This window comes from Aythya ferina (genome assembly GCF_964211825.1).
Source record: "Aythya ferina genome assembly, chromosome: 1".
Classification (NCBI taxonomy): Eukaryota; Metazoa; Chordata; class Aves; order Anseriformes; family Anatidae; genus Aythya; species Aythya ferina.
Genome location: NC_140296.1, coordinates 136,137,594 through 136,152,526, shown reverse-complemented (window position 1 = coordinate 136,152,526; position 14,933 = coordinate 136,137,594). Strand labels below are relative to the sequence as shown.

General features: G+C 38.8%; 1 protein-coding gene across 2 annotated transcripts in view; it reads left to right on the top strand.

The window, feature by feature from the left end:
* LRP6 (LDL receptor related protein 6) overlaps positions 1 to 14,933 on the top strand; it is a 124,555-nt gene that overhangs the window by 45,065 nt on the left and 64,557 nt on the right. For both annotated transcript variants that reach the window (XM_084507006.1, XM_084507005.1), the window contains exon 3: positions 6,684 to 6,881. In XM_084507006.1, the coding sequence (XP_084363132.1) occupies positions 6,684 to 6,881 (198 nt within the window). The remainder of the gene's footprint in view (positions 1 to 6,683; positions 6,882 to 14,933) is intronic.

The following is a 14,933-nucleotide window of genomic DNA, read 5'->3' as shown; positions in this document are numbered from 1 at the left end:
TCTCTGTTTCCAGACATTGTGTTAAAGTGGCTGGACAGACTCCTCCCTGGTTTTGGTGGTCTGAGCACTAATAATTTGGGCTGTGAAATGGAGTAGCAGAGGCAGAAAGTGCTTGTGGAGGTGTGCCAGGCCTCCAGCCTTTACCAGCAAGCAGAGGATGGGGATGAAGGGGGGGGCAGGGAGTTAAAAAGCTGCAGCATGGTCTGATGGTGCTTGCCTGGCGAGCATTTTGAGCACATCTGACTTTCTTAGTCATTCATATATTGATGTTTTTGAGGACAGTGAAATGTAAAACACTCTGTTTTCAGTGAAATAAATCTTGTTTTGTTTTTGTCCAGTGTATGTACCGATGCTCCAGAGAAGTGGTTTTGAGCCATCTCTGCCTGGCTGAAATGAGAAACTGCAGCTTTGGTAGGAGCCTGTGGGCTCCTAAAGCCAGTAAGTTTAAGGGAAGGAAATCCAATGTAGTAGGATGTTCATAGCTCGCTACTTCACACCCATTCCCCACATAGCTGCTCTTAGCGCATGCAAGAGTGTTGGTACAGAGGGAGCTGAAAACCTGCATAGGGTTAGTTATCTAGCACAAAAATTGCCCTTGAATGTCCTGAGTGTTAACATGGGAAATGACTGTAGAGCAACTCTGAAAATAACATTCAATTAATGTCTATACTTATTCATAGAGACAAACTATTACAAAAGACTACAGTTCTCAGCTAGCTAAGAACATCTCTCTTGTGTTTATCTTGATCATATCCTGAAGGGGTATGTCTTCCTCTCTTTTATGAAGAATTATCTCTATAGTTAATTGGCTATGTGCATTTTTGTTTCTTTTGAAGGACTTGAAAGTATTTCCTGAATTTTATAATCACTTGAGAAACGTCATGCTAAAACCTTCCTGTGGTACTTATAATCCATCTGAAATTCCATTTTCTGTTTCATTTGACACTTCAGTGTCCTTCTAGATTGCAGTTTCCATGCCTCTGTGAGCCTTCCTCAAGAAGTTTCTGCTAAGGACACTTGAATGGTCTCTTGTTTAGGCTGTTTCTTCCTGAAGTCATGAAGGGCCACAGACATTTCACAGTTGAAGGGGTTGGTTGGAAGGAACCTCAAAAGATCGTCGGGTCCAACCCCCCTGTCAAAGCAGGTTCCTTAGAGCAGGCTGCCCAGGTAGGCGTCCAGATGGGCCTTAAATATCTCCAGAGAAGGAGACTCCACAACTTCCCTGGGCAGCCTGTTCCAGTGCTCCATCACCCTCACTGTGAAGAAGTTCTTTCGCGTGTTGGTGTGGAACTTCCCGTGCTCTGTCTTGCAGTCATTACTTCTTGTCCTGTCCCTGCAAACCACTGAAAAGAGGTTGGCCAAATCCCTCTGTCTCCCACACCTCAGGTATTTATACATATTGATGAGATCCCCTTTGTCTTATTTTCTCTAAGCTGAACAGACCCAGGTCTCCCAGCCTTTCCTCATAAGGAAGATTTCTTCCTCTAAAGTCCAGAGCTGTTTTAGGTAGCCAAGCACATGTATATCAGACATGAGTACTTTGTGAAAATTATATATATTATTTAACTTAATTTTTCTTCATCAGATGGGTGCCAATCCTGCTAATGTGGAACCAGAGCAGACCGAGTGCTGAGTTTTCCAAGGCCCATCACAGAGCTGATGAGCTCCACAGGGGTTGCTGAGCTTCTGAAACCTTTCCCGGCTCTGAAGCTGGGAGGCTGCTTGTGTCCCCGTAGAGCTAGAGGCTCTCAGGGATCCAAACGAGCATAATTACAAAGTTGGAGCATTCACTGTGAAGGGCCTCACCAAATAATTGGCTGTCCCAGTTAAGCAGCTGTTCTTCCCACAGAATAATGCTTGGGAAGGTGAATGATTGCCTATCCTGTATGGTGTCCCAATTAACCGCCTTAAAATCAGCTAAGTGTCGTGTATGGTATCTCTGCTCAATGAGTGAAACAGCTGTGTGCATCTCGATGTGGGCCTGGGTTTTAATGATACTGCTGGCAGGGGCCTAGCGTCATGTGGGATAGCAGGGCTGAAATGATCTGCATCAGTGATAGGGAGCCTTGTAGATCAGAAGGTTGCAAAGCCGATGGGTGCTGGTGATGAATTTTTGTCTTGGTGTGAGTACCATCGGAAATCACTGCCAAATTATAGCATTTAGTCTCAGTATTTGTACTCTGCAAGCTTTTTTCTATGTATGTGGAATATTCTACCCTCAGTGTGCCCAGACTTTAGGGTTTGTTTAAAAAAGCAAAACAAAACAAAAAAAAAAAACTTTATTATTTACTGTCTTTGTTCATCTTACAGAGTGAAACCAAGAAACGCTGGTTCCTTTCTTTTGCAATGGCAAAACCATGTAAATTGGGGCAAATCGCAACTAGCAAGTTAGAGTTGTACAGCATGTAGTGATTTCTGATGCCTTTTTAAGAGGAAATTTTAGAACCTGTTTTACTTTACTTAGGTGAGATGCATAGAAAAATGTTTGTAGGGGTTAAACAATCAAATATTTTTATTCTTTATTATATTTATAGTTGGTATAATCCTGTAAGATAAATGTTTTTACAACTGGGTTAGCAGTAAACAATGCACTGGGTCACAGTCAAAATACCGGCTGATCACTAATGTCTAGAAACCTTCCTCTTTTCTACAAATATATTTCCAATACTTGATGTATCTTGATTCTTCAAGGGGGGTTGTATCATTTCCTGACACAGTACCTAATATTAAAATTACAATAGTACAAAAATAAAAATAGACTTTTTGATGTTTTTCTGTTACATTTTTGTAACAGCTTGCAGCCATTTCTGAAGTCTTGCTATTGAAGACTGATGTGCGTGGCTTTTAACAGGATGAAAAATATTATTTTTTTAATTAAAAAAATAAAAAAGTTTTTAAAATATAGTGGTTAATTATTTAAATAGGAAATATATATTATTTTTAATCTGCTGTGGTATATCTTTTTAGGTTAGATGTAAGAGAGATTTGGCTCTACTTGGGTTGATCTGATACTAAATAAAAGCTTTTCCTGCTAAGTATTGTACTCTTAAGTAAGGAAGTCTGCCTTCTATGTTTGAAAATCCTTAGACATGGCGTATATTTATTCAGCTCTGCAGTTTTTACATTTTATTGCCTTGCTACACTATCGCTTCTCCATCCTAGTTTCAGACTCCCTGTGAAGATGAGTTTGACCAAAGGAGCTGGTACCTAAACTACAGGAGCAAGGCACTGGCTGGCATCCCCACTGGTGCCACTGGTGGGGGGTGACCTGCAGCAGGAGGCAGGAACGAGCAGCTGGACAAGTCTCCAAGCCCCCATGCCTGTCCTGACTGCGACTGACTGGAAGAACTATTAACCCGAGTGAAGCATGTGAAAGCATTTCTGTTTCTGGACCCAAGCAGGCTTGCTGACCTCAGTTGCAGCCTGTTTGTCTGTTGCCCTCAGGATCTCATGGTTTCAGGATTACCTGGCATGGAGACAAATTCCATGCCTGAACCACTTGGGAGTAAACATGCTATGTGTATATGTTTTTTATTTCTTACTCTTCTGGGCTACAGTTAAAAACCTTGATTCCCAGATTTAAATTTTCTAGCAAGGTCTAAGTAGGTGAGCAGACCAGCAAGTCAAACTGTAGTCTTTAGGTGCTGAGTGGCATAAGTTGGCCCAAGATAGTCTGTTTCAGTTAATATATTGCTATATCCTGTGGGCTTTGCTTTTTTGTTAGGTTGATTTGTTTGTTTTTAATGAAAATAGTTCAATATATTTGAAGAGGAGGGGTGAGGAAGAATGACACTTTCCTTGTCTGTATGGCTGGTTTACCATCATTCAGTAAGTCTGTGCGTCATAACATCTTCTTTCTGCATACTCTTTTTATGGCTCACTTACCAACCATTATATAATCCAGCAAGAATCTGTAAGCCTTCCAGAAGGGAGCAACTGGTACTGCACAGATGTGAGCAGTTTGACATTACCTGGAAAAGGGATCCAAGATCTCTATGGAAAAATCTGTAGAGAGATCTCTGCAGTAATGGGAATTTGCAATCATGTCCATCTGTCTGTCTGCCTGCTGCCCCACACCCTGGCTGTTAGCCAGGTCTCCTTTGCCTCATAGTAATTGCAGGTAACCTAAAGCGTGTCTATAAGGAGGAGCATTTCTTCCAGTTGTTTTAAACAGTTCTTCCCATCCCCCCTGCTCAGGCATCCTTTGCCACTGACTCAGCTGTTGTGGGGCAGGGCTTAAGGACACTTCTGAATAAGAAACTGAAATCGGAGCTTGGTGAGCATTGTTGGCACTGGTGCTGGTTTAGGCAGCTACAGAAACCTTCAGCCTGTGTGCAAGTGTTTATAGAGCTGTGCACTGGAATGCATTCAGATTGATGACTGATTTTTAGCCCAAACCTGTTCCGTGAATCCAGTTTGCTCCATAGACACATAAGCATTGTACTGGAAGCAAAAGATGATCTGCAAGAAATTGCTTAAAAGCAGTTGTTACTAAAAGAAATGGCCATCAAGGTATAACCTCTATTACTTCTGCAACAAGGAAATGTCCAGTTTCCCAAAATGAAACATGGCCCGTGATGCCATCAGCTGGAGCATGACTGGTTCCAAAGATTTTTAATGGAGACATTAAAACCTGTGGGCTTTTAAGCAAGGTGGTGGAAAACAAACAGATGATAATGGGGGGTGAGGGGAGAAAGAGGGGGAACAACAACAACAAAAAAACCTCTTGCAGAAACAGAGTAGAGGTCATCAGAACTGATTGGAAGTGTTGCTGAATCTTAAAACAAATACTGTGTGCATGTGTGCTCCTCTAACAAATGAAATGGGGCTGGTTTTGTGAAGTCTGGGAAGGCTTTTCTTTGCGGCCAAACTTCCCCTACCTGTTTTTTGCTTGAGTAATTGTAGTGTGCATAAGAGGTGAGAAGGAGACATGGAAGAAGACAAGGCTGTACAGCAACTAATGAGCTCTCTGTTTCAGCCTGAAAAATCGATCTAGCAGGGTGGCCAGGACCTTGGAACCTATTAACCTTGATGAAGTATATGGAAGTCTTGGACGTGACAGTTGGCGTAAAGAAGGGTCTTTTTAAAGAAGTTTAAAATAATTATTTCTTTTTCTCTCATCTTTTTCACACATGCTCTCTGGCAAAGTGCTGCCTGACTTTTTTAACTTTTCTTTTTTCAAGTATGTAGTTCTTTTTATTGCACAGCTTGACCAGGTGACTTGCTACTGTGCTACCTATCTGGAGATTATTTGTTTTTTCTTCTTACTGGCAGGAAAACAGTTTCTCTATAGCACTCATTCATGTCTACAGAATTTTCACATGTTCTCTTCAGATATTTGTGCTCTGTGTTTTAAGACGGGCAAGTTGCTCCATAAAGAATGACTCACTTGGGATTGAATAGGGCAATATTTGTGTTAATCAGCTGCATTTCTGTCCACAGATATAGCTGTGCATTAAAAAAAACATGCTGTAGACATGAATTAAGGGGAAAAATATGACATGGAATTTCCTGACTTTTTAAAAAAAAAAAATAAATCTTTGCCAAGAATAACTTCATCTGCAACCGTTTCTTAAATGTGTTGCACATTTGTTTTTCTTTAAAGGATGGGTGGCCAGGCCTCTTCACATGTGGGCACCATATAGTGACATACATGTATTGTGGTTGTGTGATGATCTGGGTTAGTTTAAAGGCCTCAGATCTTTCCAAGTCTGGATTGTTTTGACTGAGGCAGGTTAGGGAGCACAGATACAAGCAGGTATATTGGCAGATGTCATGGGGTTATGAGAAGCAATTTAGGACAGTAGGCTTTTCATCTGTCCCAGCTGCAACAACAAAAACAGAGCAAGCTTCACTGACATACTTTGTCTAATCTGTTTACATTACATATTATTTCTGTTTAATTCTGCATTCTGTTAACAACCCAGAAAAGTAAATAAATCTTCTACCACCTGCAGAAAATGGACAAATATTCTTCCTTCTCACTAGCCTATAGCCATAATATAGTGCTTTCCCTAGCTTCACCTCAGTCTTGTATGCATCTAGATAAGTTCCCTCCCCCCATCACTTGCTAAGTAATGTTTAAACATGTGCCAGTACTTGCTAACATGTTTTAAAACTCGCTTCCCCAGTCTTAGAAGACTTTACAGTGTTTTGTCCAATCAGTGGGTGAAAATTATGCTTCTAAACATGTTGACTTAGCTTTCTTTCTGTAAATTTCTCTTAGGGGGGAGGAAAAAAAAAAAAGGACATGAATTGGCCTTCAATCAAATCTAATTAACTGCTTATATGTATCAGCTATGTCACCTACAAATCATTCTTTGGCCCCTAATGCTCTGACCCATATTGCAAAGTCTATTTTATGACTGTAATATCCGTCTTTGTTGTTTAATGTTAAATTCCGAGATTATTGTCAAGTTCTGTTGGATATCCCCAACTTTTTCACTTGGAAGTATAACTTGACATAGTGCTATGCATTTGTCTTAAATTGCTTTTCTCCAGTTTTTAAAGTGACTTTGTTTTTGTTGTGTTTCCAGGACATGTGTACCATACGCAGTAGAACAGAGCTCTGGAAACACTGTCTGCGCAAAACAGAGAGAGCCTTTGCCTTACTCAAAGTTGTATCCAATGTTCCAATTGTAGATTTATACAATTGCTCTTTGTTCTTTTTTAAATAATTATAGGTTCATGTACTGGACAGACTGGGGAGAAGTGCCAAAGATAGAACGTGCTGGGATGGATGGTTCAAGCCGCTCCATTATAGTCAACACGGACATTTATTGGCCAAATGGATTGACGTTGGATTATGAGGAACAGAAACTTTATTGGGCAGATGCTAAACTGAATTTCATCCACAAATCAAATCTCGATGGAAGTCATCGGTAAGAGGTTTTTGTTTGATCTATGTAATTCAGTGCTTTTCTTAGAAGATGTTGCTTAAGCAATATCATAAGCTCTGTTGCAGGGAATTGGCATGTTAGCACTTGCAAAATTTTAAGCCAACTAGTGCTATCAGACACTCTCATCCTTCCCCATTCTCCCTCTTCCAGAACTGTGAAGCTGAATGTGTGCTTCTTTTGAGGTATCCTGTAACCCACTAAGTCTTTTCTCAGAACTAGTCCTATAAAGGAATCCCTGAATACTATTCTTAATAGTATAAGGCTATTAGCAGAAATTTCCATTTTTGATAAGTCTTCTGTTCCTTTCTTGCTGTGATATTTAGAAATGCAGAAAATAACCTGAAAAAGTGGATCCTTATAGATGATGATCTTTTAGTTTCATTAAGTCTTTCAGTTTTATTAATGATAGGAGTTGGGAAAGAAGTGGAAAAGTCTTTACAGTGAACCATGCTAAAATGGCTGTTTCTTCTCTAACAGTTTTATAATGATGATGTAATCCGTTCTGATCCAGTCATGGTTACTTCTTAATTAAGGGTATAATTGATACTTTGTATATATGCATTTATCCTTAATTTGGAGGATGACCCTCTTCATTGCCTGAGAGCTATGTTATGTACTGATTGCACCAAAATGAGTCACAGTCAGCTTGTGCTCAGGTATCACATGGGATATGATTTTTGAGGTTATCCTTTGAACACTCTTGTGTTGCTTCTGCTGGTTTATCTAGGCATGAAGTATCTTAAGTTCTTCATTCCAACATCTTAGTCCTTTCTTTTGCCATTAACCTGGCACAAGAATTTAGGTTCCCCAGAAAACGCTTTAATGACAAGATAGGTGTTTTGTGTTTACTTCTGAGTTGGAGCATAGGCAGCATGTATGAAGCATCCACTATGTTTGTGTATTTATTTTGAACTCCATGATTTTTTGTAGTGCTGGTTTGAAAGGTGGTGTCATTTTCTTCTTAATGTCTGCCTGTTAAGTGACCAAAAGTTTATGCAGTAGTTTTGTAATGGTGTTTATTTAGAGAGGGTAACAGGAATTGGATGAAGTTTTAAATTTGTGTGCTTGGGTACAAATGTTATAACTATCTTTGTGAATTCAAAACATGGAGACATGGGTATATAATTCCAAGGTAGTCCTTAATTTGTTATTTATTTCACAAGAAAACAAGCTTATTAGTACTAAAAGAGATTTCTTAGTGATACTTGCTTTAAGAAAGAAGACAGTCCTGTAAGTTTTCAAGTAATGAAGAGAAATGGATAGAAATTGTCATGTATAGTAATAACTTGAGTCTGTTTTATTCTTTTTTTAAATTGGTACTGGTTAACAGGGAAAAAGATTTTAAGGTGTTCCAGGTAAAAATGGTTTGGGGCTAAAAAACAAACAAACAAAAAACAACAAACAAAACAAAACAAAACATTTCCTTTGATAAGAATGGAGAGTCATGAAACCAGATGTGTAACAGAATTTTAAAAAGACACATCTCGACTGAAATGATCACATGTGAGTCTCAGTGACAGCTTGCCACCTGAAAAGTTACAGCCCAAATGTGGCTTTCTTATATGAGTATGACATACTCACAGTTGGTGCAAAAGGAGTGAAACAAACCAACAAAACTAAAACAACCCAAACAGTAACAATGAGAAGAAAACACAACTTCATGATGGCTACTGATATGGTCACACCTGAAGAACCCCCACTATGAATTTGTCCCACAAGATAATTAGGTGGCTTTTTTTATTCTTGAGTCACTCTTTTTGGGGTCTTCCATTTATGAGATGGAAAGGGCCATCTTTTTACAACAACATGCTGCTGCATTCTGGCTGATGCCCTGTTAGACAGTGTGTGTGTATCAGGCTCTGCAACAAATTGTACTGCTTTAAATAACATGATGCAAGATGCAGAGATGACTTTTGAAATGGTAACTGTGTGTAAAGATTCCACTGATCAAAATTGACACCACCACTATCCAAAGCTGTATGTTTTTCCCACAAAGCACAAACCTAGACCTAGTGTCTCCTGTCTTTTTGGCTCCACAGAAATTTCCTGCAGTCACTGCTGCATTTTCAGTGTTCTGCTTCAGATTCCTTTGCAGTTTTTCCCTTCATGATGATCTGTTCCACAGCAGTGTAAATACTCTTGGTTTCAGTATTTTGTTTCTATTTTAATAGTGTTCAACCCCATCCCCTCCCTCTCCCCCCCAACCTTTCCCTGCCTTTGGCTAACCTTGAAGTGATTCATACTAAAAATGAGGCCATTAAGGTGCAGATCTTTCTTGGTGCAAGGGGCTGCCCAACCTTGTCTGTCTGCAGGGAGTTGTATCTAATGGTTGTGTCTCATGACACGGAAAGCAAAACCTCCTGGATCATTTACCACATTCCAGAGTAAATTCTCTGGAATTGGTGAAACCTGCAATAAGGACCTGCATAGATGGGTAACTTAAATTTTAGATATCCTAATTATTTTTATGCATTAAAACCAAAATAATTAGTTTACTGATAAATTTCAGTATCAGTTAAAAACATTTAAATATTAATGTTTCATGGAACTGTGCTAATATGTTACCATTTGAAGGGGAGAAAGGGGAAACAGTCTTTAGAGAGGGAAGTGCATATGACTTCCCTTAAGCAGTCAGAAGCACACAGTGCTTGGAACAGCACCTGTTTTTCCCTAGGCGTGTGTGAAAGTTCTGAAGATTCAGAAAATAGTCAACATCTGTATCCAAACATTTTTATTATTTTTTTATTCTTTGCAATTACATCATAGGGGAAAAAGGAAAGACTTGCAGAAGTTAAGCTGTTCTACAATGGTCTTTATGTGTTTTCTTTTTTTTCTCTGCTTGACCTCTTAGCCTCTGTTTATCTTAGGGAAAAAAATGTGGCTGTTTCAAGTGATTTAATTTTGTTAAATATTGTCTTTTGGGTAATCAACAGAATTCACCTTTCTCGATATAGTATTTTACAACAACTAATTATGTATTTTATCTCCTAACTCATTACTTAGTCATCTTTGTCAATAACTGATTAAAAACAAAATATACTATTGCAAACATACAAAAAATCCTTGAGATCTCTGAGATCTCCCCTCTAAGTTTTACGGGGGGGTAGAGGGGTGGGAGAGAACCCTTTCAGTCTATTCTCCTGTTCATCCCCACTCCCAAAAAGGAAAAACTAAGCAGTTTTTTTTCTGTGAATGGTGGAACTTGCTCAATGCAGCCATGGCTCCTTGTATACCTTCACCCAAAATTATCTCTTGTTTCCCATCACTGTCTGCTGTGCACTCCTGAGAAGTCTGGCAGCTGGACAAATTGCTCTTGGACACTTTATTTCAGCTCTTCTCTGGTCAGGTGGATCAAATACAGTGATTTAGGGTCCCTTGTACCTATAAAGCCATAAAAGTGTTAAGGAAGCCTTTTCTTGTGATTCCCTACGTTCCTGAATGTTTGACCAAGAGATACAAAATGTATTGGGTATGGACATGGAGGAGATGGATGTTTAACAGACACACCCAGAATGATTGTATAGTCTTGCTTTCACATGAAAGGATGACATAATGGGATTAGGCCAGTTTTTCTATTCCACCACCACCTTTAAAATCCCTTTTTAAGAGGGCTACCTTTTAAAGTCATTTTCCTTAAGAATGGAGAATGACAAGAACATCATCACTTGCTGTGTAATTTAATTTGAAACAGACTTTTTGGCTTCCTTATAATCTGCTGGTTTTAGTGATTTGATCTTGATAGACCATTATTCTAACTGCTCTTTTTATATTTATAATGTATTTATTTATTTATTTATTTGTTCTTGTCGATAGCTAAATTACTCCTGATTAAAACAGATGTGATTGTTGTAAATGATCATAAAGTAAATGTTCTGGATTTGACTAGGTTTGTTAACTTATAGCAGAAAACAGATGAGTGAAGTATCTCAAGTGTCTCAAGGTTTTGTTTGTTTGTTTTTGTTTTTTTCAGTGATCCACAGTGTGAGGAGGGAGTCTATAGTAGATAGGTGTGATTGTAAAAGCTACATATAGTTCGGTATGACATGAGTTGTAATTGCTATGGTGGAAGTGAGAAATTTAGCAGTAACTAACATCTTTATATCAAAAAGGAATTTCAAACAGTTCAAAGAAAACTGCATTTGTGGTTTGGATGATGAGAGAAAATACAATGTAAATAGCAAAAGATTTTAATTAGTGTCACACAGATGAATTTTGACGTATTGAGGTTCAGACTGTTCTAATATTTCGAATGAGTAAAAGGGAAACATTCTTGACATATTTCTATAAGTGTAAGAAATGATAACATTTTTTGTCTCTTCATTCCTGTAAACTGACTATCACATCTCTTTACCTGGCAGTACACAAGAACTAAAATTTGAAGATTTATTGTCAGAGAAGGCCATTCATATGCATGAATGCTTGGCTTCTTGTGCAGCGGTCTGGATAATGGAAGAGTAAAGTAGGCAGGTGGGAAGAACATGCAGGGGGACAAACACAGAAGGCCTAGATTTTTGTCATCTCTTCAGGCAGGACCTAGATAAAGCCCTTTAGAGCCCGTGAGCCTCTGCATCAAAATTAGGAAGCACTGTGACAGTGCTGGCAGTAGCACTCAGTAAATATGTGTCAGGATTGTAAATTCATGAGGAAATCTGTACAGTAAATTTTATGGTGATCATCTATAGTTACCTGCCAGCCCTGGGACTTGCTAGCCCTGGCTACTTCAGTGATGGGCTCATTAGAATAAAGAGGAAGAGCACAGAAGCTGATGACTAATGCCCTTGGTTTGCCAGGGAGAGAAAGGAACAAGCGGTTTTTCATGTCAGAATGCAATAATTAAAAAATTAAATTGGTGCACAGAAGAGATTTTTTTTTTTCCAGCTCTTGCCCTGCTCTTATCAGAGTGAACAGTTGCTTTTTGTGGGACTAATTAAACAAAACTGAATTGCAGACAGCTCTCCTGTGAGTAGAGTACCCGAGATAGGTTGGCCTGCTAAGGCAGCTCTTGAATTAATTTTCTTTTCCTTTACCCTGCAGCAGCAGTTCTAATTAATAAGTTAACACGTTACTGGCTGAAGGGAAATGCACTTACAAGGTCCCCCAGGAAGTGTTTGTGCTAATGAGATGGGTTTTGAGGCCACTGTAAGAAAACATACTTTCAGCAACTGTCAAAAAGCTGGGGAGCTCTTGCAAGGAGGTGAATGTCTTAAGTTTGCACTCAAGCATTGATTTTTTTTTTTTCGTATTTTCTTTTTTCAAGCATCAGATCAGGTCTGTCTGCCAGATCATTAGTTGCAGATTTGATGAAAAGCTAAAAATATTGTATCCCTGCATTTAGAAGGGTTTATTTTTAATCGTTTGTGTATAATGTGTACAGTATAGAACGTTATGTGCAAGGTATAAAATACTGTATCATTGTGTATATTTCCATGAGAAAAAGCTATTTAATAACTTCAATCACTGAGGAGGAACCAGTCTGCAGTGAAAAGTCTCTGTTTTAATACCTCATCAACACATTACAGGACAGTGCAGAAGACAAACAATGACCTAATTAAAGCTGCTAGAGAAGCCTTGCCAAAGCGGAATTAATTAAATTATTTGGACACAGCACTAGAGTGACTCTCGTGATTCTTCCCCAAGGCACTTCTGAAATAAAATGCTGGGAAGGTAGAGCGTCGATACATCTGTAGTTGACTGTGTAGGATAGATATGCATAGGCTGTGTCTGGCTAGAGTCACTAGTTCACAGGTCTCTGCATATTTGTAGACATTTAATAAAAGTACAGGGTGATGAGCCCAGGCAGAGCAACGCCACACCTCATCAGAGCTGTTTCTGAGGCCTGAGATGATATATGCAGAGTTACTTCAGGATCACAGCTGGGCTGAAAGCAAATGAAGAGCAGCTGCAGATTATGCAGTACATACACCACGTGCAGCCAGTGGATCTACCTGTGCACCTCCTTGCAAACTCCATCACCTTGTCCCACAGCTTTCCAGTCTCCTCCCCTATTTCCCAGAGGCCTTTCGTCTATGCTGCATGTCATGACGATGTTTGACTGAAAAATGACCCACGGCATGACTTCATTACTCAACCACAGCTTTACTTCTGACTGACTTCTTCAAACTTTAATGAGAGTTGGGGTTTGAAGTGTCGTTGCTAGACCTGTTACTTGTTAATGTGTAGTTTCTGTAAGTACATGGCAATCACAGCTTAAAGAAGTAGCAAAAGGAAAAATATTTTGTTTTTGAAAGACCCTGGTATATGCCACAAGTAGTGTTTCCTGTTTACTTCTCAGGTAATTAGAACCAGGCTTGTATTCTGATAGGAATATTTGAGCAAGCATTCATGGTCAAATTCCAGCTTAGTTTTCTGGGTTTGTTTTACAGATGTTTTTGTTTGTTTGGCAGAAGAGGAAACCTCTGAAGCTTCTGAGAGAATCAGAGCTCCCTGCCCTACCTTGTGGCAGCCATGGTAGAGTGTGGTGTCATACAGCTGGCTGTCTTTCCACCCTGCCTCACCTGGTGGTGTGCAGGATTCATCCTGCAAGTGCTTTGGCCACTTGCTAATATTTCCAGTTGTCAGTGATAGCTTTGTAATTCTTGGAATTTCCTGAATGCTCTGCTGTTATGTAATATCTAAATGGAGAGAAACATTTTCCATAGAACATTATAATTTACGTCATGCAAACCTGTCTGTTGTATGCTTTCTTTAACATGTAATGAACACTAAAAGTAAGGTTCAGAAGACATTTTGTTGTTGTCCACAAAGGAAAATATGATGGAAATTCCAAAGTAAATTTCTGTTCTGTTTTTTGTTTGTTTGTTTGTTTTGGTTGGTTTTGTTTCTTGTTTTCTTATACCAAGAAAGCCTGATAAGAATGTAGCCCACAGATATTTTTTAACTAAAAATGTATCTGGTATAGTGTAGGAAGGAAGATATATGAACATTCAGTAAATGCAGATATGAGCATCCCTTAAAGACTTTTTCAACAACATGTAGATTAATCAGGAAGCTTTTACCTCTGGATGGTATGAATTTCCATCTTTTAATATTGTATTGTCATTGGATCCCAGTATGGTAACTTTTATGGGAAAGAAGTTGTGATATAAATTTTTTCCTTATTTTCAGAAATTTAGTGTTCAACGCATATGTAGGTGCCAACCAGGATGTATGCTGCCTGGGTAAAACTAGTATAAGAAAATGCAGCAGAAAAAGGTAGTGTTGTCCACTTTTGAATGAATACTACAAACAGCTCCTGCTCATTTTAGTACCACTAGAGCCTCATATGATGAACTACAAATGCAAACTTAAATGTTCACTCCATTTTATGCTCCTGTCCCAGTTCCTCACTGCTTAAAACTCTAATCTTCAGTCAGTAATTATAGGGATTGCATAGTATATCTTATTAATGTATTTCTTCAATTTTGCAGACGTTAATAATCTGTTCCAAATCTTTCAGCAAGCAAGATGGAAGTATACCTCCATTAATAGTAATTGATCCTTCTTTATTTCCCCCAGATCAATGATTCTATGATAGCCTAAAAAGCAGGTGCTGACTCACATTAGTTCTTTGGGTTATTGGTTATTGAAACAGAGATGTTCAGGTAGCAAGTGCAGTGGTAAAAATATATGCATACACAAACATATGTAAATATGTGTGTGAATATATATATATATATATGTATATGAGACACTTGTATGGAAAATGAAAGTGAATATATACATATTTATATTTTTAAGTGAATATGTATTTTTGTATTTATATTTATATATTCACTTACATTTTCCATGTAAGTGTCTCGCTGTACCTTACTGTTGAAGAATTGGTTTAGCTTTATGAAATTAAGGCATCTTGGATTGGCTGAATGTGCAAACAGGCATCAATCATTTCTGTGCTTTCTGAGCACACCTTTTGGCATGGTGGTTGATCCTCCCTGGCTTAGGCTGTGGATGTGCATCCAATTACAGAACTTGACCCACTGGTGGAAAGGGTTGCAGCCACAAGCCTGTCGGCAATGTCTCAGCATCATCTCTTGT